We start from the raw sequence: 22,867 nt of genomic DNA on the forward strand, positions 1-22,867 counted from the left end.
TTCTGCTACACACAAAGGCACGCCGACATGCACCCACCCACACACACACGCACACATGCACGCACACGCACTACCACACACGGTCTCTGTGTTTTTGTGCTCGTGTCCGGCAAGGCTGTTTGTGCAATAAAAGAAAGTTTGCAGTTGACTGATTGCAGCAGAGTCTGACCCCTCACACAGGCCTACATTGTTTATTGTTTAGCTCTGTTTTTTTTACCGTGTGGGAATGGAAGCGACCGTAAGATGAATTATCAGATGATAAGATAATAAGATGTCATGGGGAGATGCTCCATTTGGTGCTCACTTGACAGCTCTAACAGGCTGGTTTATGTTGACTGTGTTTTGGGAAACGGTAGATCATTTTGATTTTCCCCATTTGGAGGAGTTTTGAACTCATTTATCTCTTTGAAAGCCTCATTTTCAATTCAGTCATGCCATGTAGCCCACAGGCGTGCATTTGGATGGGTGCATGCATGCTTTTTCATGTTTTTTCTTGCGTTGGCCCGAGAACCCTTTAATATTTCATTGATTTCATTTCCACACAGCCTCACTCTTAGAGCTTTACTGGCCAGTAATGCTGCGGTTCCTCTTCTGGCTGATAGTGTTTGGTTGCACTACGTGTGTACAAAATAGACACTGCATTAAGTGCTCACCTGCCTTCTTATTTGGAACAACTGCTGTTTATTAAAACAAAAAGCCCAATAATTCCCAATAGTTGAACCTCTGCTTGCCTGATTTCAAAATAGCTTGTAAATGATTCATGTGATTGGCTTCGCATTTGGCAGGGTGTATTGACGGGGCCCCAAGATGTGTCACATATGGTACAATTTGCACACATGCCCTGTTCAATGATAATAAACCAACTGACCACATTCTGAACAAGGGCCCAAATCTTTAAGTCACAACTTGACTGTAAGATGCACACTGAGAGACTGGATGGGAGATTGTTGGAATAATAACCTGAAAAAAACTATTTTCTCATGGTCTGTTCTGTTGAGAGACACACTGCAGACAAAGCTTACTGAGCTGCTCTCAGAAAACTCTTATGTCTCAATATGTCTTATTTTACATGGCAAGTTAAAAGAGTCTCGACTCGCAAATTTACAACTGGGGTACAGCAGACAAAAAGGAAGCCATACTGGAATTTGTCAGTTGCTAGTTTAGCAGGCTGAAGTGTGAAAGTCCCAAGGGAACCAAACTGACACAGAAGCACGTAGACATTTATTTGTTCATAACGTGTGTGCAGGGCTCCTAGCTGTGTCTTGAAGCGAAGCTGGTAGCCTGCTGCTCAGAGCTCAGGTGAGGAAAAGCCTGGAATCACTCATCCTGACAGCCACATCTGGCGCCGCTCTCTCTGTCCCGGCTTCCTCAACGCTGCCCCTGAAAGCATACAAACCTATGGATGGAGTTAGCATAATAGCATTTGTGTCAATTCAGCTTTGAGTTGGGAATGAATGCAGCTATTATTTGTGGCATTTCTTTGTTTTCGGGCTGCAAATGGCCAGTGTAGAAAAGCGAACAAGTGCCAGATGCAATAAGCGACATTTCCATTTTTCCTACTGGCCGTGTGGATTGTGCAGAACCTCTGCTCAACTGCCTGACGCCTTTTTTGCGTATTTATAACGGTTCAAAATTTTCCCCTAGTAATAAACTGGCAGGGTCTTGCTGTGCTGTGGCTGTGCTGGCCACCACAGCTCCTTCCTCACTTTTACTTCATCTGGACGAATAAACTAGTTGGCAAGCTAGCCAACAAGTTGATACCATAGAGACAACTGAAGGCAACCTTTGGAGCGAGCCAAACGCTCTCACGGTTCATCTTTTTTCCTGTTAACCTTGAGAAGTCAGTCACAGAATTAACAGCATGATTTAATTGCCTTCTCTATTAAGGGGAAAAAAAAACAAAAAAAAAACGATGCACCTTTGGTCGCTCACGCCAAATGTCAGCATCTGTTTTAGGCTCTCACCTTCTTGCCCCAAGGAGAATGATGGTTTTTGATGGAGACAACAGACGTGAACATGAGTGAGGAGCCTGCCGCACAAGAAACTTATTGTTCTGCAGTCTGTGTGTGCTTTGAAGGCTGGATCACCGCAGGAGTTCATGATGAGAATATCAGTTTTGGCAGGCCTGTCTTGGTGTCAGTGTAGGAAAATTTGAGTCCTATTTTCTGTGTCTGTGCACGTTATGACTCTTTGTGGCGTGACAGAGTTTCACAGTTTTTATTTTCGGGCTTTTTGATGTTGTTTAAAAGGATGTTGCAAAGTTTTGTATTTTGCACAGCATCACAATTGCAGGATTTATTTGATTAATCAATTTTTTTATATTTTTATTTTAACATATGCCAAAATTATCACAGCTGCTTGTATTAATTCCAAGCCTGATGCAGATTGCTAATCAGCTATTGATGCTAACATTGGCGTCAAAGCTAGAAGGAAAGCATCAGAAATTCCAAACATGATTGTGGAAATATACATTGGAGATCCTTCCTTGCATACACACGAAAGGCCTTAAATCAATATGTTACACATGGTCTCCATCATGTTCATATGGTTGTATCCAGGTGCATAAACAGAATCAGAGTTACAACTGCTTTGTGGGTTTCTCCCAGCCAGGTCTTTAGACAAACTGTACAACTTTGCCGATTGTGCTGGTCTGCACCTGATCCTGGGGCTCAACGCTCTCCACAGAAACCCAGACAACTCCTGGAACACCTCCTCCACGCTGAGCCTTCTCAAGTACAGCGCTGGCAAGAAGTACAACATCTCCTGGGAGCTGGGCAATGGTCAGTACAGCCACACGCAAAACGCTGAGTGCGTAACCTAACGATTATTTATGATTCAAAATGCATACATGCGCAGTTCCTCTTTGATCCTTGACATGATGAATTGTCTTCTTGACATCAATACTCTCATCTTGCCTTATCCCATCTTACACTAAGTAATTGCACGATAAATCTTGTATGTATTATATGTTTTTGCGTAATATTGAATATTGATGAACCGTTGTCTGAGAACAAAATCAATCTATATAATTCTCAGTTTTATACAGTTAACTGAGTTTCATTATAGGAAAGCAGATTTGACTGTTTTGGTCTGATTCACCGTTGATGACGTGATGAGCTCCATAGAGATGTATGTATTTCGGTGGGAGCAGAGTCTCCAGCAAGGCAAAGGGTTAAAGCAATTGAGAGATAAAAGAAGAGCCCTACAGCCTTCTCGTTTCATCCTCACCATCTGTGTTCCCTTGTAGCTGCAGCGCACACAGAGCTCTGAACTTCCTGCTGCACATCACTCAGTATTTTCATTATATTTTTATCTGCTGCAGAGCTAGATAGTTGAATCTGAAGTGGCAAAAGAAGACCACCTTTTAAATCGACGAGAACTGTTCCCGGTATGTAACCGAGAACAGATAAATGCACTTTGGATTTTTCTCTCCTTGCTCATGTTTTTTTTCCCCGATGTTACGAGTGTGTCCTAAGACCATTAGCCCCCAAATTTAAAGTCCATCCATCTTTATTAAGAGCAATTGCTCAATTACGCAATTTTCTACTGCTGTTCACTTGCTCTAAAAGAAGTCCAGGCTATGACAACATGGCGCAGCCTCCTCCCCTCTGCGTGGATGCACTCTCCAAACCTCTCTTTTTCATTCAACTGCGATTCTGTTTTTTTGCCATCCCCCAGAGCCCAATGCCTACCGCAGCATGGTGGGCCGTGCAGTCAACAGCACTCAGCTAGCTCAGGACTACACCAAGCTGCGGACCCTGCTGCAGTCGGTGCGCTACTACCAACGAGCTCACCTCTACGGCCCCAATGCCGGACGACCCCGGAAGAATGCCATCCTGCTGCTGGACGGGTGAGTCGGCAGGACCGCCATCGCTTCAGATTCTTTCCCTTGTTAGGCTGCTCGGCTTTGGGGGAGAGGGGGGCCAGAGTGGGTGGAAAGTATGCTGCATTGGTTTGATAGTTTTACTGTGTTTAATGCACTCGCGAGCGTGCACACGCGCGCACACAGACTCTGCGGTCGCGTTTAGTGTTTACAAATTTCCACTCTGCAGATTTTAGGTTCGCCGCCGCTCCAGTTGTGCCGCGTCAGCCCCAAATTAAGTGTCATCTGATTGATAATGTGACGGCACAATGGCCCACCTGCTGCCTTCACCTAGAAGCTCCACCGGCTGAGGTTTCACGGGTAGCTTCTCTCTCACCCGCCGCCAGTCCTCTTAAGAGCACCTAACGCTGTGCCTTTAATTAAGAGAGGAGCACGCAGGATTACAGCTGACATGCGTGTTGACTTTACTGATTCACTACAGGTCGTTGTAAAGACCTGACGTTAAAAAGGACGGTAATCCTAAATTCGCTGTGAATATCATGTTTGAACCCATTCAGTTCTTAGCATTTGGTAGAGTCGTTGCATTTACCAAACAGTCGAGCAATTAGGACAAATATAAGCAAACACCTACCTCCCATTTTTATCTTATCTGTCCTGAGGTTTATTATAAAGTTTACGGTGCCTTTAGCCAATTGTCCCAGGAGATGTTGATTATTGCGTCGCCGATGATAAAGTGTTAACCAGAAGGTTTATCTAACAAAAACATGTGAAAGACTGTCGGTTTAAAATGTTATGTAAAATCCTGCAAACATTTATTTTGGACAATAGGGGTATTTTAAAATAATAAGAATCACTGCCAGAATATGCAAGCTATCTATTAGTCATTCTATGTTTGTATTTAGGCTAATTTTTCATGTCTTAGTTTGTATAAATTCTTTCAAACAAGATGGAATTCTTAGCGCTATTAGCAAAATAGATGATGACAGCCCTCACACTTAATCTCTTTGTAAAATGTTTGGTCGTTCCAAGCTGCTCAATCTGTTGATATGGAAACAAACTGGACTGTTATAGATGAATTAATGGCACCAAACAACAAACAGAGTCAGAAATCCAACATGAGATATAAGCAGGACACTGTTGGAGACAGTCAGTGGTGTCGTGCAGTACAACAATTTGCATAAAGTATGGATATCCAGGTGGAGGACATGGTAAAAAATAAAATATTCAGTGTGAACTTGAATTGCTCCAACAAATCTACAAAGCTCACCAAGTACAAGTGTTATGTACACGCGACATGAGGAAAAGTTTTGTTGTTGTTTTTTTGTACATGTACTATTGAAACTTCATGACGAGCTGGAAAGGGTGGACGAGGAGCAGGAGTCGAAATAGGGAGGAGGGCGAGAGGTGGGATGATGAAGGGGTGAGCAAGCGCGGAGTCCCCGCAGGTGAAACGTTTAATGACGGGGTGATTCTTGTGTGTTTGACACCGTTACGAGGGGGGTGGCTCTCGTGTTTGACAGCCCGGCTACTCCGCCGCCCTGCGGAAATAGGATGAATTAGACACTGAGCTGCTCAAGAGTCCAAATATCAGCGCTGGACAGACTAAACAAGCTGGAGCGGTGAAAGTTTCGAGACGAGCGTTGGTGGCCGCCTGACAAACTGGCACTTCCAAATATGGAGCCAGTCAGTTCAGGAAGATCAGGCCAGACATGTGTGTGTGTATTCTACCACAGGGAAACTTGCAAGGCACAAGTCACTGACAAACAGAGGCAGTGAAGTTGTTTCATATTTGTGTGTGGATATGTATTTTAGGAGTCATCTTACATTTTCAAAATCAAACCAGTTTCATTTGTGGAAAACATCCAAACATCTTCTCACCGTCACTTAATTCAGTTTGGACTCTCATTTCAAAGCACCTTCTGAACGTTTGGGCATTATTCAAACCTGCAAGGCTCAATAGTTGGCACGAGGACGGCACTTGGGAAATCATCAAAAATCCTTTCCGGCCTCGCATGTTTTGCCCGCTGGGTTATTTTTGTCTTTGGAATCTTTTAATGGTATTCCTCACGAGTTAGAAAGACACGGCGTCGTCAACCTTGTATCATAATGAGACATGCATGTGTCGTTAGTGCAGCATGTGGTCAGCGTTGGCAGATTTGGTGAGCGTAATCATTTCCAACTTCACAACAATTAGTGGTTGCACATAAATATTTTTACATGCTGTGTTAACTCTGTCAGTGTCTGCCTTGCAAACAGATATTATGCTTGGGGGGGGGGAAACTGTCAAAAATATTGTTCACAGTATTAAAAAAAAAAAAAAAAAAAAAAATGCTGATTCTGTGTCTATTTTCCTCACTTTCAGGTTCCTGAAAAGCGCAGCCTCCGCTGTAGACGCAGTTACGTGGCAACAGTAGGTATTTTACCCTTTTCTTTCCCCTATTTTATTTTTGTCTGCGGAAGCCGCAAAATACACCAGCACCTCTTTTAAGACTAGAAGCATTCTTATGTTCCTACCACACGACTGGTTTAATATGCGGAGCACCACATTACGGGTGGTTAGGTAGGTAACAGCCAGCGATAACATTTTTAACGGTGTTGTGAACAGAAACCGACGGCACGTAACGTGGGGGAAACGTGTTGAAAGTGGAACAACAGGAAAAGGAAACCCTAAAACTGTGTTTAATTAGGAACACCTGCTCTTTGTCTATTGCACATCCTAGAGGAATGTATTCAGACATGTCAGTGGCCTGATGTCTTTTCCCCCCCGTTTTGTCCGCACACATTTGCAGCACACGCGTCAAGTGTGCAGGGCAAAGAGGCGCAGCGCAAAAGTTAAAGAGACTCTGTGTGACTGAGTGGATGGTTTTCAGAGTGAAGGTCAGGTCTAATTAGGAAAAATTAGAAGAAACGGAAGGAGGCAGGGCTGTCGGTAAGCTTTAGAAAAACACCACCCACACCGTTAAAGTCAAACCATATGCTGAGGCTAATTCCCTTTTGTCAATTAGCCCGTTTTACACTGGAGATTGGGATTCCGGTCTAACCAGGCTGCACGACACGAGCTGTGACCTCGACAAAGGATGGCAGGCTTATAAAAATGGAAGGCACCCATTTGCATGTCTGCGACATGGGTTTTACTTTCCGCACCTGGCTCGGGTTGTAAATCAAACATGTGGACACACATTATTAGCCGAACACAAATAAGCAAGATCCTGACATCCGAAGGTGTTTATTGGAGCTCGGCTTTGACATGGTGGCCTGAGCTAACTGATTATTTTGGCTGTCTCTTTAAAAAATATATATATTTCATGAGTACAAACAAATCCTGCACACAGGATTTATTAGAAGACGTTTTAGCAAAAACCTCTCCCCAAGAAACCGTACTGACTTAAAAAACAAAAGCCTTCAGAATGGAATTGATTGATAATTGATCATTTTGCAATTGTTTACAATGTCAAAATGAGTTGTGTTGCCATTTCAGAGTTAATTGAAGACAAACCATGTTGCAGATTGTAACAGAGACCTCTTTGTTCTGAAGTCCTCTTTGTTGAAATTGGAAAGAGACAACGCATTTGAAGCAAGGAGAAGCGGCACATCTCCCCACTACTCTCCGTGTTGGTTAATCTTATGATAACCTGCGCATGTATATCAAGGAATGCATCTGGCACAACATCTTTACTACCGTCGCACGTTCCTCTTCCTTTTCAAACACTTCCAAGTCGCCTCTCTAGATTGCTCACATCTGCTGCTTTATACTGCGGGCTTGTGGTAATAAGTACTAAATAGTTTCGTTTTGGGCGTGTCTATTGAGTGTGTTATGGAGTTAGCACTCACTGCTATGTCAGACACCAGCAACACAACAACAAAATAGCTCCTCAGAAATGAGTCAAGGAGGGTTGTTTTTTTTTGCATCACTAATATATCTTTTCAAGTTTTTCTATTGAAAATACTGTTTGTGGTTTTCTTATTTTTGCTGCCTAGTTTTCTCCAATGTCAGAAAAAAAATATTTTGGCATCAGTATTGAAGGGAAAGATTCTGAGCCCTCTCCAGGTACTCTGGCTTCCTCCCACAGTCCAAAAACATGCATGTGAGGGAACTTCAAGTTGTCTGTAGGTGCGTGTGAGGGTGTGGATGGTTGTTTGTCTTTCAATACGGCCCTGCCAGGAACTGGCGACTTGCAGGGTGTACCCTGCCTTCACTCTATGGGACATGCTCTAGCAAAAAAAAAAAACCCTGTGTGCAGGAGTTATATAAGATGGATGGAAAGATTCAGAAACTTGCATGTGTATTTTTTTTTTCTTTGTATTTATTTTATTTAACCCTTTAGTGAAGCAGCTGAGTCCCATTGAGTTGGCAGCGGCAGCAAAATCTAATTAAAATACTGCATTCACATTTGGTCATTTTGCAGTAAACCGGCTGCAGTTTCCACCTTTCTGTTGCATGTTGGAGCCTCACAATCACTGGCTGCATCGTGTGAACTTGAGTGGGAATGGTTGTCGTCGTGCGTCAGACCCGTGTGATGACCGGCCTTCTCCTGTAGTTCAGCATTGGGTGAAGAATGTAAATCTAGTTGTGCTGCCCGTTTGTTTGTATGGCTTGCACTGCGTCGCAGAGCCCTGCAGGATCACATTGTGAAAACTCACCCTTCCTCATATTCTGCCTCCTTATATGAACTTGTTTTTCACTCCCCACGGATCTACGCTGGTGAGTTATTGTAGGATCCGGTAAGATGACAGGATAACCAAATAATTTATGTCAAGATGCAACTTAATCTGTGCGTCGTTTACAGTGTGACGCCGCACTGTAAACTACACCGTGCTGACACTACAGTCATTTAAACAGTGCTGCCGAAAAGGAGGCGCAGCACAGATTTTTATCTTTTGTTTTCGATGTTTAACATTGCACTTGTGATTAATTGACAGTCTTGTAAAGTGGCGTATTATTCAAAATAAAATACTTTTACTAATCCCTGTGCTATTTGGAACCTGCTTTTGTAGGGGAACAAATCAACTGCTGACACGAATTGTCAGCTGAAAAGCTTGAAGTGTAAATTGGCTGTAATGGTTTCCCAGGAATGTTTACGGGTTTGGGAAAACAACAAATGTTAAACTCTTTTAAAAGAAGGGGGGGGAAAAACACATCTCGTGTAAAGCAAAAGTAAAACGTGTTAAACTGATATTTAGTATTGCCAGTTGCCCGAAATAAAATCTCCGCAAGATCCCCTCGGCTCTCAGTAACTTCTGCTTCAGTCCTAACACATCTCGTGTGGACTCTCTCAGTGTCCTGCTGCTTTATCTCTCTCCTGCATCCACCGTCTGGCAGCAGGAGTCGCAGCACTGTTTGCTTCCAGTTCAGTTTATCAGCCTTCGCCACTCACACAGAGGATTTTAATGGGACCAACCTTGTTCTTTCTTTCTTTTCTCCTCGTTCTGCCTGTTTGAACTTTAGTGTTCACTATAGCTTTACTAACCCAGATAATGTTCAACTTACGACAGCAAGCAAATGACTTTTCAACCCTCAGCTCTGTCACCAAGCATTTCAACAGCATCTCATGTAGAGACGCTAGAATATAGAATAACAATGACTAACAGTTATGATTTTTGTTTTTCTTGTTATGCCTGAATTACAAATTGGCCACTTTTAAATTTCCCAAAGTATTAATTTGGAATATTTAAATGTTTTTGTTTGACTATGTTTAAATGTGTCTTTTTTTTTTCTTTTTTTTTTAAATGAAAAAACATTTGTGTCCTAAGGTTATGATGAATAGAAACTGGAAATAAATTGTACAAGTTAAGTTTTTTTTTTGTTTTTTTTTTGCTTACTTTCTAACAGATAGTGAAGTTCCTGTCAGTATGACTGAAAGGTTTAGTTTTGTATTTTAGAGACAGACTGTTCTGGGTAAAAATTGACTTATTGTCCCAGACTCCTTTCATCTTATTAGATTGCGTGGTGTTGTTTGGCATCTCTACATCCTGAAAAATTGAAAAAATATGTTTTTTGTCGTTGTTTTTTTTTACCCTTTCGCTATTATATTTTTTGTTGATGTGAAGCCAAACGACCCAGGGGTCTGAATTACAACATTTCAGATGTGTGATTTCACAGCTCAGAGCCAGGGAAGTTCTACTTGCAGGATGTAATATCAACTTCATGTCATGGCCAATTATCGTTGAATTTGAAGTTCACGTAATATCTTTCTTGTTCCCAGTGCAGCAACACGTGTTTTACGGCACCAGAAACATGTTTTATTGTCTCCCCCCTGTGACTCCAGCTGTGAATCTTAATAACAATACTTATATTTCAAAAGGCTTTGATTCTAATTGATAATGTTTCTTATATGTCTACCTCAATGTGTTAACAATGCTGCAGGCAGAGTCACTGAAGCACCCCCGTATTCTTAATCTAGTTTTGTTTTGTCATGGTGGCGGTACTTTCCGACTGTTGTAAAAATGGTGTTTGTCTTCTTGTGGTGTTTTCCATCCGTATTATGAGTTAAACGGGAAAGACGACGGGTATGAGATGTGAGAAAAATGGTAAATACAAAGTTTATTTATATAGCTTTCATTTTGTTCTTGCTCTGTGTTACAGTTACTTCATGGATGGCAGAGTAAATAAAGTAGAAGACTTCCTAAAAACACGTTTGCTGGACACTCTGGCAGAGCAGCTCTCTAAAGTCACCAGGGTATGTGTGGTTTTTTGATGCTCTCATTTTTCCCGCAGTTTTCTTCTGTTTAAAGAATAGAGTCTAACGCAACTCTCTTGTGTTCATTTCACTCAAACAAAATCCCTCATAGACGTATGTATAATGCTTTGTCGCCATCTCGTTCTTATTTTTATGATTCCTTGCCCTTGCTTTATGTCCCGTGATACTGAAATATGAAGGGAAGTGATTGAAATACACACAAAAAAAACAGGGGTAGAAGACTTCAAGAATGCTGTACATCATCTGCTGCCTCTGAGAGCTTTAGTGTAAGCAGACCTCACATATTTTTCTGGTGGATTTCAAAATGCTGCAATGTAAGAATCCATGCAACCCACTCATAAATATGCAATGTCAGAGGTAGCAGTCTACTATTATTTTCTTTAGAAGTAGAAAATAACAAACAGGCAGGTGATAAAAAGGAACAGGTATAAATTCTCGGCAGTAAATCTGCTTTCATACCCGTCACTGCTTGCTAAACTGACCCCCGAACACACAAAGACACTCACATGTCTTCTGTAACTATTTGTACTTTTTGAAATAGAAATAAAACACATCGTCGGCTCTCTGTTCCACTGGACTAATCTCACCAGTAAATACCCTCCTAAATTCTACGAGTCCTTTAAACAACCAACCGCAATGTTATTACTGATGACATGCAAATAAATACTTTTTCAATGAAGTTGCCTTTTTTTTTTTATGTAGGTTGTGAACACACACAGTCCTGGTAAAAAAGTGTGGTTGGGTGGACTGGCGCCAGCGTGGGCAGGGGGTTCAAGCAATCTCTCGGACACATATGCTGCTGGTTTTCTGTGAGTACAGCAAAGAATCTTTATGTGTTCCGCAAACAGTTGTGAATTTTACTGGCAGATTGTGACTTTTGGCAGCGTGCGTTTGTCATATTAAATGTCACTCTGCAGTGGAATCAATGACCTACAGTAAAAGTCCTGATGATTTATTTTATATTGTTTTTTTTGTTTTTGTTTTGTTTTTCTTGTTCTTTCAGGTGGGTGAACACTCTGGGCATGGCTGCTTTGCATGGCATCGACGCTGTGCTCCGTCACTCGTTCTTCGACTATGGATACTCGCACCTGGTGGACCAGAACTTTAACCCTTTACCTGTAAGTCTGTCTTCGATCCATATGATCAGTGAGAAACCCTAATACATATATTCTCAGTGTCCCAACTCGCCCCTCTTCATCGCCACAAGATGTTTTTCGGGACGGCACTGTCCTTCAGACCCTCTCTGTGTCAGAGCCAGCATCATTTTCAGTGGCACCTCCCGTTCTTTCCCGTGGGAGTTATTAGGTGAGATGAAAGCCGTTTAGTGGTGATGAGTGGCTAGACGCGGGGGTGAAACAGCGTGTAACCTTAGACTTTTGTCAGTGGTTCAGGACAGTGTCAGTGCCCCCCCCCCCCCCCCTCGACCCCCAACCCCCCTCGGGCCATCACAGCCGCGCACCCCTCGGTGCAGGACAGTTGGCCGCTGAGAGATGTGCAACCCGAGAGGCCAATACGCAGAGATGTCAGTGAAGTAGCCTTGCAACGCTGAGCAAAATGTAACGTTAAGTCCAACGAGGAATTGGTTAGTTCCTTGTTTTTTAATGATCTGGACTGAATAAAGAAGAAACAGAATAAACTCTGTATAAAATCTCCTCTGAACCTTCTTAAATAAAGATGCTATAAAGTGTAATTATGGTTTATAAAAAAAAGTGTCAAGTGTTTCTTGGTCATTATCCTTTTCTTACTCTGAATCTGAACTTAAATATATCTCAAATAACACTGCAGAGAAGTGATGGAATGCTCCAATAGGCCAATTTCATAAAACACATTTCTGAAGTTATGAAAGAAATTGTCCTTTTCTTATTTATTTTTCCATACATTTTATTGCCTTTGTTGACGTAGAATGGTGATAAGGTAAGTTTATATTTAAATTACAATGCATTTTAATAAATTCTTTCATCCTCTGTTTAGAAAATTGGATTAGAAAACGATGCAGAATTACGTTTTGACTTTAACCATAACAATATTTTATATAGATTTCAAATACATATTGGTTCTGTTTCGATGTTCTCTGCTGCTCATTTTAACTTGGAAATATCAAACAGTTCAGTTGGCTTTACTCGTTTTTTTTTTTGTTTAAATCTTACAATATCTTGGTTCACCGCCAACAGTGAAATGCTTTTAACATGGCTGGATGTCCGAAGGCTCTGCATGCTGCAGGGCCAGTTTGCGCTCAGCGCCAAACAATTTATTACTGGGCCTATCTTCCTCGCAAGATTAACGTCACCGTAGAAAGCCTCCTTTTGAAACTCCCTCCCCCTGAATGACCCTAACATGCTTGTCAGTCCAGGATTGTTCCTCTCCTGCCCCATTTCATTTACACTCTTCACAAGTGTGTGGTCTCCCCCCAGAGGATTTTCCTGTTTTTTCAGATACAGAACCGGGAAAGATCCACTTTCTCGGCAGTCCTATTTGTCCAAGTTCAAAGCCTAAGGTCATTGTCAATTTCCTGCAAGACCATAAAAGCCTGCTGCAAATTATTATTATTATTATTTTTATTATCATCATTACCACCTTGTTGGTTGATATTTTGGTACAAAGAAATCTGTCCCATTTGCACGATTGTCGCTAATTGTTGTTACAGTTGTCGTAATTGTTGAACCGTTGATATAAGCAGCTGACAAGGTTTAAGTGGTCTCCGATAGATGGTCTTACTGTGCTGGACTTGGCAACGACATTTCTGTTGAATCAGAAAAGAGAAATCATTGACAGTTTTTTTCCCTTCCTCTTTTGTGGGATGTATGGTTTCTTTTTGTCTGAGTTTAGAAATCGTAACACAAATCAATGGAATTGCATATGCCATTTTTACATATTTTGAGATAGAATTGTCCCTTTTTACACTTTTTTTTCTCTCCTGTAGCTAACACTATACAGTTCCATAATGTGCTCTGCCTCTTCGATGCCTGGGCAGCAAATTAAGTTAAAGCCTGCGTGGAAAAAAAGAAGCCCTTAAATGTTGCCATATGCAGGATTGCATGGGAACTTCCTGAGGAACACATGTTGTTCTGGGTCTCTTGGAGAGGTGTTGAGTCTGTGTAGTCTAAAAAGTGAGACCGAGGGCCGTTGACTGTTAGATAGTAATAGCTGAGCTTCGTAATTATTCATACTGCTTTGGACCAAATGTCACATTCGAGAGCTGTCTGTTGCAAAAAAGGTCAGCGCTTGTTGGGTACAAATGGGCGCATTAGATTGCACAATGAGTTGTGAGCGCGGAGGGGTGTGAAAGTGTTGACATATTTAGCCTTGACAGCGTCGCTACCTTTCACCATCTGAAAGACATCCTGCCTTGTTCGCTCGTTTTTCTGCAATCTATCGCTCAACACTCACCGAGACATTTTTACGCCTTGATAAATGTATGAGGATACTTTAAGGATACCCCCTAGTAGGAAACAAATAAATCGAGCAAATCCGTAATGGTGTTCCCCTTACAGTGAAGATATTACACTTGGATTGAAAACAGCAGAGTTGTTGAGTTTTTGAACTGTCTCGCTGCCGCGGACGTCCTCTGAAAAGTCCAATGCAGACAGAAGGCGGAATCCCATCCCAAACATTAAGATGATAAACAGACGTAGGAGTGACGCCAAGTGTATTTGTGTCTGTCTTTCAATGGCAGGATTACTGGTTCTCCCTGGTCTTTAAGCGTCTCGTCGGTCCGAGGGTCTTGGCTGTCCGGGTGGCCGGACTTCAGAGGAAGCCACAACCAGGCCGGGTCATACGAGACAAGCTGCGGATCTACGCCCACTGCACCAGCTACTACAAGTACGTTGAGCCAGTTTTTTTTTTTTTTTTTTCATCTGCATTTAAACTCGTACTGTGTCAGTGTGTATCTGTAACTCATATTCAAGTTTTTTTCTTTTTTTGGCAGACATGAAAAAAAACACATATTCTTACATTCCACCGGTAATGTGTAGCATCACTTTGGGAAGGTCCTTGAAGATTTAGATTGAGAACAGGATGCTGCAGGGTTTTGTTTTGTTTTTTTGTTTTTTTTAACCACTTACCTTTTTTTTTCCCTGCCGTGTGTCCTCTTGCAAACGCCTGAGGCGAAGTGTCTGGCTAAGAACAAAATCCTTTGCTGTGCCGTTTGACTTCCCATAAATAAGGAGCGCGCAGACACTCGCTCATTCACAGCTCAGCGGCCATAAAAGTTAACGGGTATCACTTATCAGGTGTGTGGCTTCTGTCCCCCCGCCGTCAAAGAGCCGCTGAAAGGTGCGCGAGGCCTTCATCCCATCTCAGATTGGCTGGATGGGGGCATCTGAGGCGGGTTCGGGGGCTGGGAGGACAATACGGCGGTCTGTGCCGGGAGGAGATAAAAAGTACCACCGTGGCCTGTTCAAGGTTATCATTTAACCCAGCCGGGCGGCTGTCAGCAGCAGGCTAGGCTTTCGACCTCGCCGTAGACAGGGCCCTCTTACAGGTGGAACGTCTTAGTTGTGGTCGGGCGCAGCACAGATAGATGCTCCGCGGCCAGGCGGGAGTTGCGTAACAGCCTGATGACATGCATGCAAATATTTGAAATAGTTCCTCGTAAGTGGACCCTCTTGTAGCCCTCATTTGGGATGTGGTGAATTAGCAACGAAAGAGAGGTCTTAACCCTTTCGTGCACGAAGGTCGCCGAGTGGAACGACACCAAGATGTCTTTTTCTGTGGAATCAACGGCAATGAACTCATGGCAGAGTTGCACTCAACACGCCAGGTGTCACCTGGCACGCTGTAGCAGTAACGGCAACTTCATTCAAGGAACAAGGACATCTCACTGATGCTTCTAAAGTAAGAGACAACTGATGGTATTGCATTCAATTTAATCAGTAATGTAATATAGAATTATAATCTCTTTATAGAATGCAGTTTTCTCTGTAACTTCTGCCTTCCAGGACAAAGAGTTCTAAAGACATAGAGGCCAAAGTAGCCAAAAAATCGCACTTCACTGTTGTGATTTTCATGACATGTTGACCATGTATCATCTTTCAACTGACACCACCCTAGCAAAATATATGCTTACGACAGGCACTGCTCTCATAGTGTCAAATAAAGTTCACTAAAGTTCATGCCAAAGAAAAAACAAAAACAATCGAGAAAACAAACCTAAACAAAGTTGTCATCACTCATGCATGAAAGGGTCAGAGTCTAGCTATGTGGAAATGTATTTTTCATCCCAAAGTCTAGTGAAGTAGCTTTGTACGATTCATCATCCTGAAAAAGACCTCTGGATCTCCAGGAATGACCTTGTCTAGTCCTGTTTCCCAGACCGTATCCAGACCGTATGTCAGCCTCCAGCAGCAGCAGCAGTGCCTGGTTCCAGCCTAGCGCCAGAACCGATGATTTGTTGTTCGTCGTGCAGGTCGGGAACGGCTTTGGGGCGATCTCAGAGCGGCCAAGGAGCAGCTGGCCGGAGGTGTGGTCAATAACCTGGCAGAGGTGTCGGCAGGGTTCAAAGGGCCGATCCTCGCTGTGTTCTACCAGGCACTTTAAAAGCAGTAAAGGACTGAGGCTCCGCCGGGCATGTTGACAGCTCACATTATTGCTGGAAAACACTGCTTAAGTGAATTTCTCACAATGTGGAACCTCCAAATGCCACCACTTGGTGGTTTCACACAGTCATCCCTTTAGTGGGCCAACCGTTGTTAGCCTGCGCTAACAGCATTGCGTTCAACGGACGGATGTTTTCCACTGGGCTCTGGGAAACGGGATTTGTTGTGTGACATCCACTTCAACCCTGTCCCTTTAATTTTCCAGGGATGCTCAAACCATCAAACAGCATCTACGTGGGTTTTTTTTTTTTTCCTTTCCTGGTTTGGATCCGTAAAAATGTCACCGATCGGGAAAAAAAAAAAGAAAGGGTCTTGAAGATAATTGTCCCGTGTTTCATCTGGCAGCTGATTTATCATTCAGACCCCCGATCCACTTTTTTCAGCAACGGCTTCCAAGAGTTTACGCAGCGGCAGACACTTGGCTTTCCCATTAACAGTACGCTAATTTATTTCTCTCCATAAATATGAAGCACGTTGGATGTGGAGTGGGGTTATTAAAATAAATGGCTCGCCCCTTCAGCCGAAAGAGCCCTGATAAACATCGAAGCAAAAAGTCGCAGGGCTTTGGGGAGGTTTAGCCGGCGGAGAGCTCGGAGGTGGTAAGTGGGAGGAGCCTCTCAGAGCGTTCCTCCCTGACCCGGCGCACTCGGGGCTGACATGTGGTATTCACTACGGCTCTGTTGTCTTTGTCCTCATATCTGGCCCCCTTATTAGATTTTATCATGTTTGTCTTATCTGTCTCACATAGTTATTTAACTCTGGCCCAGTATTCCTATCAAGTTGAGTCCCCGGTGCTGAGGGACTCGACTCGGGTGGGGGAATGGGGGAGAGGGGGTCACACGCTGTTTTCTGTGTAACTGAAGAAGTGTTGTCCGCCGCGCTCGCAGCCATTCGCCATCTTGATCCGCGTGCGGGAGAAGCCGACCCCTCGGGTAGCACTTCTAAAAATGATTTAGCCGCCGAAAATCTTTATCGCCGGTTCATTACGCCGGGGCCCAGTGCTAAAAATAGATCACAGGTCCCGACTGTAATGAAGAACAACTTGCGTTGTGATGAAACGCCGGTCGTGAGCCGGCTTTATCTTTTGCATATTAATTTTTTTTTCCCCCTTCCTCTTACTTGCCTTTTGATCCCGGTTAGATCAAGAGGTTGCGGTTTTATTTTATTGCATATGTGATACAAACACAGTAAAAAAAAATTTTTTTTAAAAGACCATCCTCTCTTTGTAGTCATCTTTAATCATACAGGATCCCATTCAGTATGGAAACGTTATATATGATAATGATCTGGATTAACAGATGTGGAGATGCGTCCTGTTGCGTCGCGTCTCCAAAGCATCGTCTCCCACATGAGGCGGAGACGAGTGACCTCCTTGACTCAGTCTCCGTCCTGCTTCCCTTTGCCTGCAGCCACAACTACGTGAGAGGCTCCATAACGATCTACATCATCAACCTCCACCGCTCGCGCAAAAAAATCAAGTTGGCGGGAACGCTACGGAACAACACCGTCCATCAGTACCTGCTGCAGCCCTACGGCGCCGACGGACTTCGAGCCAGGTGAGCGCCGCGCTCCGGCCGCGGTGGCCCGCTGATATTTTCTCTGTCAATAAGATCTGTGTTCACTTCTCCTCCTCCACGCTGTGGGAGCCGGGCCGAAAAGGTGCTGGTGGTGCGAATCAGAACGACCCACCGTGTATTTATTTTTCCCTTTTTCCTCACATTACCAGCTTTTTAAACAGCGGCCCTTCAAAAGAAAACGGGATGAAATGAAAAGATAACCTATTTCGCTTTGTCAGCCTCAGAAACATTTTACCATTGGATGGGACAATGGGCTCAGTGTTGTTTTTTTCTTTTTAGGACATTTTTCCATTAAATTAATTTGAGTCTGATATATATATATATATATATATATATATATATATATACATATATATATATACATATATATATATATATATATATATATACATATATATATATATATATATATATATATACATATATATATATATTATGTGTCGTTTAACAAGATCATAGAATTTTTTGCGTTGCCTTAAAGGCGTCTTAAATTCAAAGGTTTACGGCCTTTTTCTGTTTCTCTCCGAGCCCCCTCGCCTGTTATTCTGACTCAGACTTAAGCCTGAAAACTTGGAATAACAACCTGATGACCCAAGGCTCTGTGTCCTTTTGTTATACGAAACCTGCGCGCAGCCTTAATTGAAGCTCAGACGTTATCCTGAAATAACAGCGCGACGATGGAGGATGTTTTAGGTGTTAGGTGGGAATCACAAGGTAATTAATGGGAGAGCAAACTAATGATGGGCCTTTTTCTGGCTTCCAGTGTGTTTCTTTGGCGCTGGCAGTCCATGGGACTCTTTTTTTTTATTCAGCAACACCAGATGTCTGTAAATTAGTTGAGCTCATGGGGCTTTTTAACTCAATGCTTTAGTGGTTTAGACATTTTGGTTTGATTCAGAAACAGTACGTATAGCTATGCCAAATGATTTATTTTTTCTAATTACAGTTTCTCATAAAAACATTCTCAGACCGCAGAACTTGATGGTTTTAATATTGTGAATTTCACAAGATACCAATAAAAAAATAGGCTACCAATAACTTTTATTCAGAGTCAGAAGAAGTTCAAATTCCAAGTTTGAATGAAGCATACATTTGAAAGGGGCCAGTCTCTCCCTTGTGTTGGATTTTACTTTAGGATCGCTGACAATTGGTGACATCTCATTCTGTTAGTTGACTAAAAATGTATTTTTCTCTTGCAGTGTTTCATAATAATGATAGCAACGATTAATCCATTAACTTCTTCTTTCTTAGTTTTGTACCTTAAGTGATATATGGTAATAGGATTTTGAAATATGTTTTTTTTTTTTAAACTAATTTAAAAAGGGCATCACCACCACCTGTCTACAACAAAATACATGGAACGCCTCACGTTGTGTGCTTTCATTGATCAGGTTTAATCATTATTAAACAACATATAATTATTAGAATCTATGCCTGAAAAGTTATAACAAGAATTAAAGAATTTTTGATTCAAATGTGGCCATTAATGTCAGTCACAATGCAATGTAAGAAAAATATGAGCGCGGGCACACACACACACACGCACACGCTCAAATTGACTCTTGGCTAACATGTCAGCTCTAACTATTTTCACTTTGTGTGTGAAAATGTGTGAAAAAAACACAAATTTGCTCTTTTCAAATCAACATAAAAACTGGAAGGAGGCGCAGAAACGTGGCGGCTCAATGGGTTGTTGAATTCAATTCATGATGTTCCCCCGACAACAAGGAGGAACATTAACATTGCTTGTGTTAAACCTTCTGATCTTCTTGCCTTTTCTTATTAGGTGGGCCTTTAAATATTTAAAAGAACCAAAATAAATTATTTTATTGCTTTATAGAAACTGTTGATTTTCAACACAGTACCAAACTATACGAAATATCATTTTTAGAAAATAGTGTTATTATTGTAATATTATTGTAATTTGGCTTGTTGTGTTCCTGAGAAGTGCCATCTAAATTGTTAATATTTATTTAACTTTATAAAATGGAACTAAATTGTAGCGATTATTAGTTCAAGAACTTTGATCTCCTCCTCATTTCACGGTTTGGCGTTGATGCAATAAAATAGCAATTTTCTTAACAACAGCTCCCCCGTGTGTACAACAACCTGCATTATAACCAAATGACGCTGGCTCTCTCCCTGTGTCGGTCGGTGTGAAAGCCCAGTTCACTTAACGCGTGCGCAACCCTCAGCTCGTGCCTCACAGCCTTGTTTCCCCCGCAGACACGTGCAGCTGAACGGCGAGAAGCTGCTCATGGTGGACAACGAGACGTTCCCCGAGCTGAAACCCAAGACATTACGGGCGGGACGAACAATAGCCATGCCTCCCATGACTATCGGCTTTTACGTCATCAAGAACATCAACGCGTACGCCTGCAGGAGATAACGTCCAGCGTCGTCGCCGCCGCGATGCTAGCAAGTCCTCCAGGATCTGCAACCGTCTTGAGCCAAAGTTTGACAAACAGGGTAATTCCTCGTTATTTTTTTTTTTACTGTCTCCATGGAAAACTGAACAATTATTGCGACCTCACAATGCTTAAAACATCACCTAGGCAGAATGCCCGTGTCCACTCGTTTCATTAACAGCCAGTATCTGCCGCTTCAGCTTAGAAGAAGTTTTCATGTTCTCTTTTGTGGTATTGCAAAGAAAGACTTGCCCGCGAAACAATAACAGGGCTGCACTGAACACTTTAAAAAAAAAATGTACACAATTTCTTTAATGCTACAAGACTGTTCTTATTGTTTGTGCCACTATGTGTTCTTTTTATAGTGTAATATCAAACCGTGTTAAGCTGAATTTCCATTGCCTGGCGTTAAACCTTTTTTTTTTTTTTCCTCTCGGCGGCTGCCAAGTGTTCCCTCCTCCAACACGCTCTTGTCTACGTTTATCTTAAACATTTCCCTCTCACGTCTGAAGAGACAAGCTGCATAAGCTTATTGAAAGAGAGCGGTGACATCACCCACGTTCTCGCGTTCACATCTTTGTAAACAATAAAGCTGCTGATGTGTCCGCTCTGTCAGTCCGAAGACAGAAAAAAAAAAAAAGAAGTTGCCCGTCCGTCCGACCAGTGGAGCTGCTCAGTGTGATTTCCAGAAGAGGTCGGCGGTGCTGCGCACGTATTAACATGATCTGTTTTCGCACAGCGCGACTCCGTGCGTTATCTCGGGTTTGCCTTAGGTCAACATTCTAAGTAACCACTTGTGTGAGTTTGTTTTGTGCGTCATATTGTTGGTGTGGTCTCACGTTTTTATGATTCTCGAATGCTGCTGGGATTTTTGGTGTATGTATATATTAATATATAAGCACACAGTGTTTTGTGAGTGTGTGTTTTACATTTTTGTTTTTCTTTTAACGTCTAATCATTATTAAATGTATTGTAAATAATATACACAAGTAAACTCCTAATATATATTATCGGCGGATTTGCTTTTTTTTATACATATAAATTTACCATAAGATGTTTGTTTTTTTTTAAATATCTACTAATGCCCCTTCTGTGATTTAAGATCATTTTAAAAGCCTTTTTTAACAGGACGGGTGAGAGGTCTTCTTGTTGTATGCATGTCAGAGCCTTGAAGCAGATTATCATCATCTTAAACGATTATATAATTCATTTAACAACATTTTAAGGACGTTATTTAGAAACTGTCCAGTACGGTCGACAGTGACGGTGAAAACATTGTACTGGTGATGACATGAATTGTGACACATTGAAAGCTTAACGGGCAGGTTCACCACCTGGCATCATTACAGGTAAAGAATGTATTTATAGATAATGTAGAGGTGTCCATATTTCTTTTGGAGAGCATTTATTTTGGTATAAAACGTGCCCGTATACATATATGTATATACATTTTGTTAAATAAAAGTTTACAAGAATCTGAGACGTTTGCGCATGTTTCTTTCCCTCGACGACAATGAATCATCGCTCTGCCCCCTCCTTGAAACCTTAGATTTGCAACAGACGTCAGTGTGAACTTCTCAGCGTCGGATCCTGCCGGAGCACATGGAAGGAAAACAGAAAAATGAAATATATGTAATATATGAGACAGCGTCCAGTGAAAATGTTGAATTGTAGTTTCTTAAAAACAAAGGTCGTCCGGCGCAATTACTCACCCAGGGAGCAGATGTGGAAGCAGCTGGGGAGTCTTTGTACTGGGGGGTGTGGGGGGCGGGAGGGCTAGGCTGTCTTGTCAGTGTCGGTGCAACAGGCAGCTGCTGATGGGAAACATGAAGCTCGGTGGCCTCTAGCTCCGGCCCTGACTCATTTAACCTGGCGAGATCTCTCCTGAGGCTTTGACAACCTGCATTCATGTAGCGGGTTAGACGGATGGTTTCATCTTACCGACCTTCCCGGCAAGCGCTCCATGCTGTTCTTCTTGATTTCTCTGAGATTCTAAAAGACCCAATGGATGGTGTGGGGGGGGGGGGACGCCGGTGCATCGGTGGGATTTCGTGACACTGTCATGCAACTGGCAGGTGATCTAAAACATGTACCTTCTGATTATATTTTTGTTTTAAGTTCCAGCCGGGGCAAAATGGCCGTGCGCTTTCATGTAAGAGGCAGAAATGTTTGGCCTCAGAGACACGGCCCCGCCGTGCATGTGGTTCCTTTCAAACAGGCCCACGTTGTTGATGTGAATAGACATCAAACAGGGCCCATTAACACCTGGCCTGCTGGGAGGGGAGAAGCATTGTTCCTTTCAGCAATAGGTGCCTCCGAGGGCCTAGCACGCATTTGAATATGGAAAAACTCAATGCTAAGTTGGGAAAATATGTACCTGTTTGCCACGGCAAAACATAATCCAAATAAACACTTTGAGGCTGTAACTAATTACGATCAAAAGCACGTTGGCTAAGTGGGAAACGCTGTCCTGCAGGAATTCAATTAGCCGCTTGGTGGTAAACACAGAACCTTTCGGGCCTCGGGATCACAAGGTTCTCCTCTGCAATAATGATTTTTCTATTTATTTATTTATCATACAGACCTGCGCCTCTCGGACGTCACTTCCTCTGACAAAATCTAATTGAGTTGTGATTTAGAGGGCTGCACCGTGTCTGGCCACCGCTGCGTGACAGCGCCTCCTTAGCCGAGGTAACTGTTACCCAGGCCTGCCCAACACTGTTTATACTCAATGATCCGTTCTGAGACATACAAGGCCCCCTTTCAC

At 42.5% G+C, this 22,867-nt stretch overlaps 1 protein-coding gene across 1 annotated transcript in view; it reads left to right on the forward strand.

The window, feature by feature from the left end:
• The window catches only part of hpse2 (heparanase 2), a 41,849-nt gene extending 20,276 nt beyond the window's left edge, over positions 1-21,573 (forward strand). The window contains exons 4-12 of the mRNA XM_076018564.1: positions 2,607-2,780; positions 3,679-3,850; positions 6,186-6,233; positions 10,407-10,500; positions 11,224-11,330; positions 11,525-11,639; positions 14,195-14,340; positions 17,525-17,671; positions 19,919-21,573. Of these exons, the coding sequence (XP_075874679.1) occupies positions 2,607-2,780; positions 3,679-3,850; positions 6,186-6,233; positions 10,407-10,500; positions 11,224-11,330; positions 11,525-11,639; positions 14,195-14,340; positions 17,525-17,671; positions 19,919-20,081 (1,166 nt within the window). The 3' untranslated portion in view covers positions 20,082-21,573. The remainder of the gene's footprint in view (positions 1-2,606; positions 2,781-3,678; positions 3,851-6,185; positions 6,234-10,406; positions 10,501-11,223; positions 11,331-11,524; positions 11,640-14,194; positions 14,341-17,524; positions 17,672-19,918) is intronic.
• Positions 21,574-22,867: the final 1,294 nt, after the last annotated feature.

This window comes from Nelusetta ayraudi, unplaced genomic scaffold, assembly GCF_046127955.1.
Source record: "Nelusetta ayraudi isolate G7.1 ecotype Tasmania unplaced genomic scaffold, CSIRO-AGI_Nayr_v1 ptg000008l, whole genome shotgun sequence".
In the NCBI taxonomy this organism is placed as follows: Eukaryota; Metazoa; Chordata; class Actinopteri; order Tetraodontiformes; family Monacanthidae; genus Nelusetta; species Nelusetta ayraudi.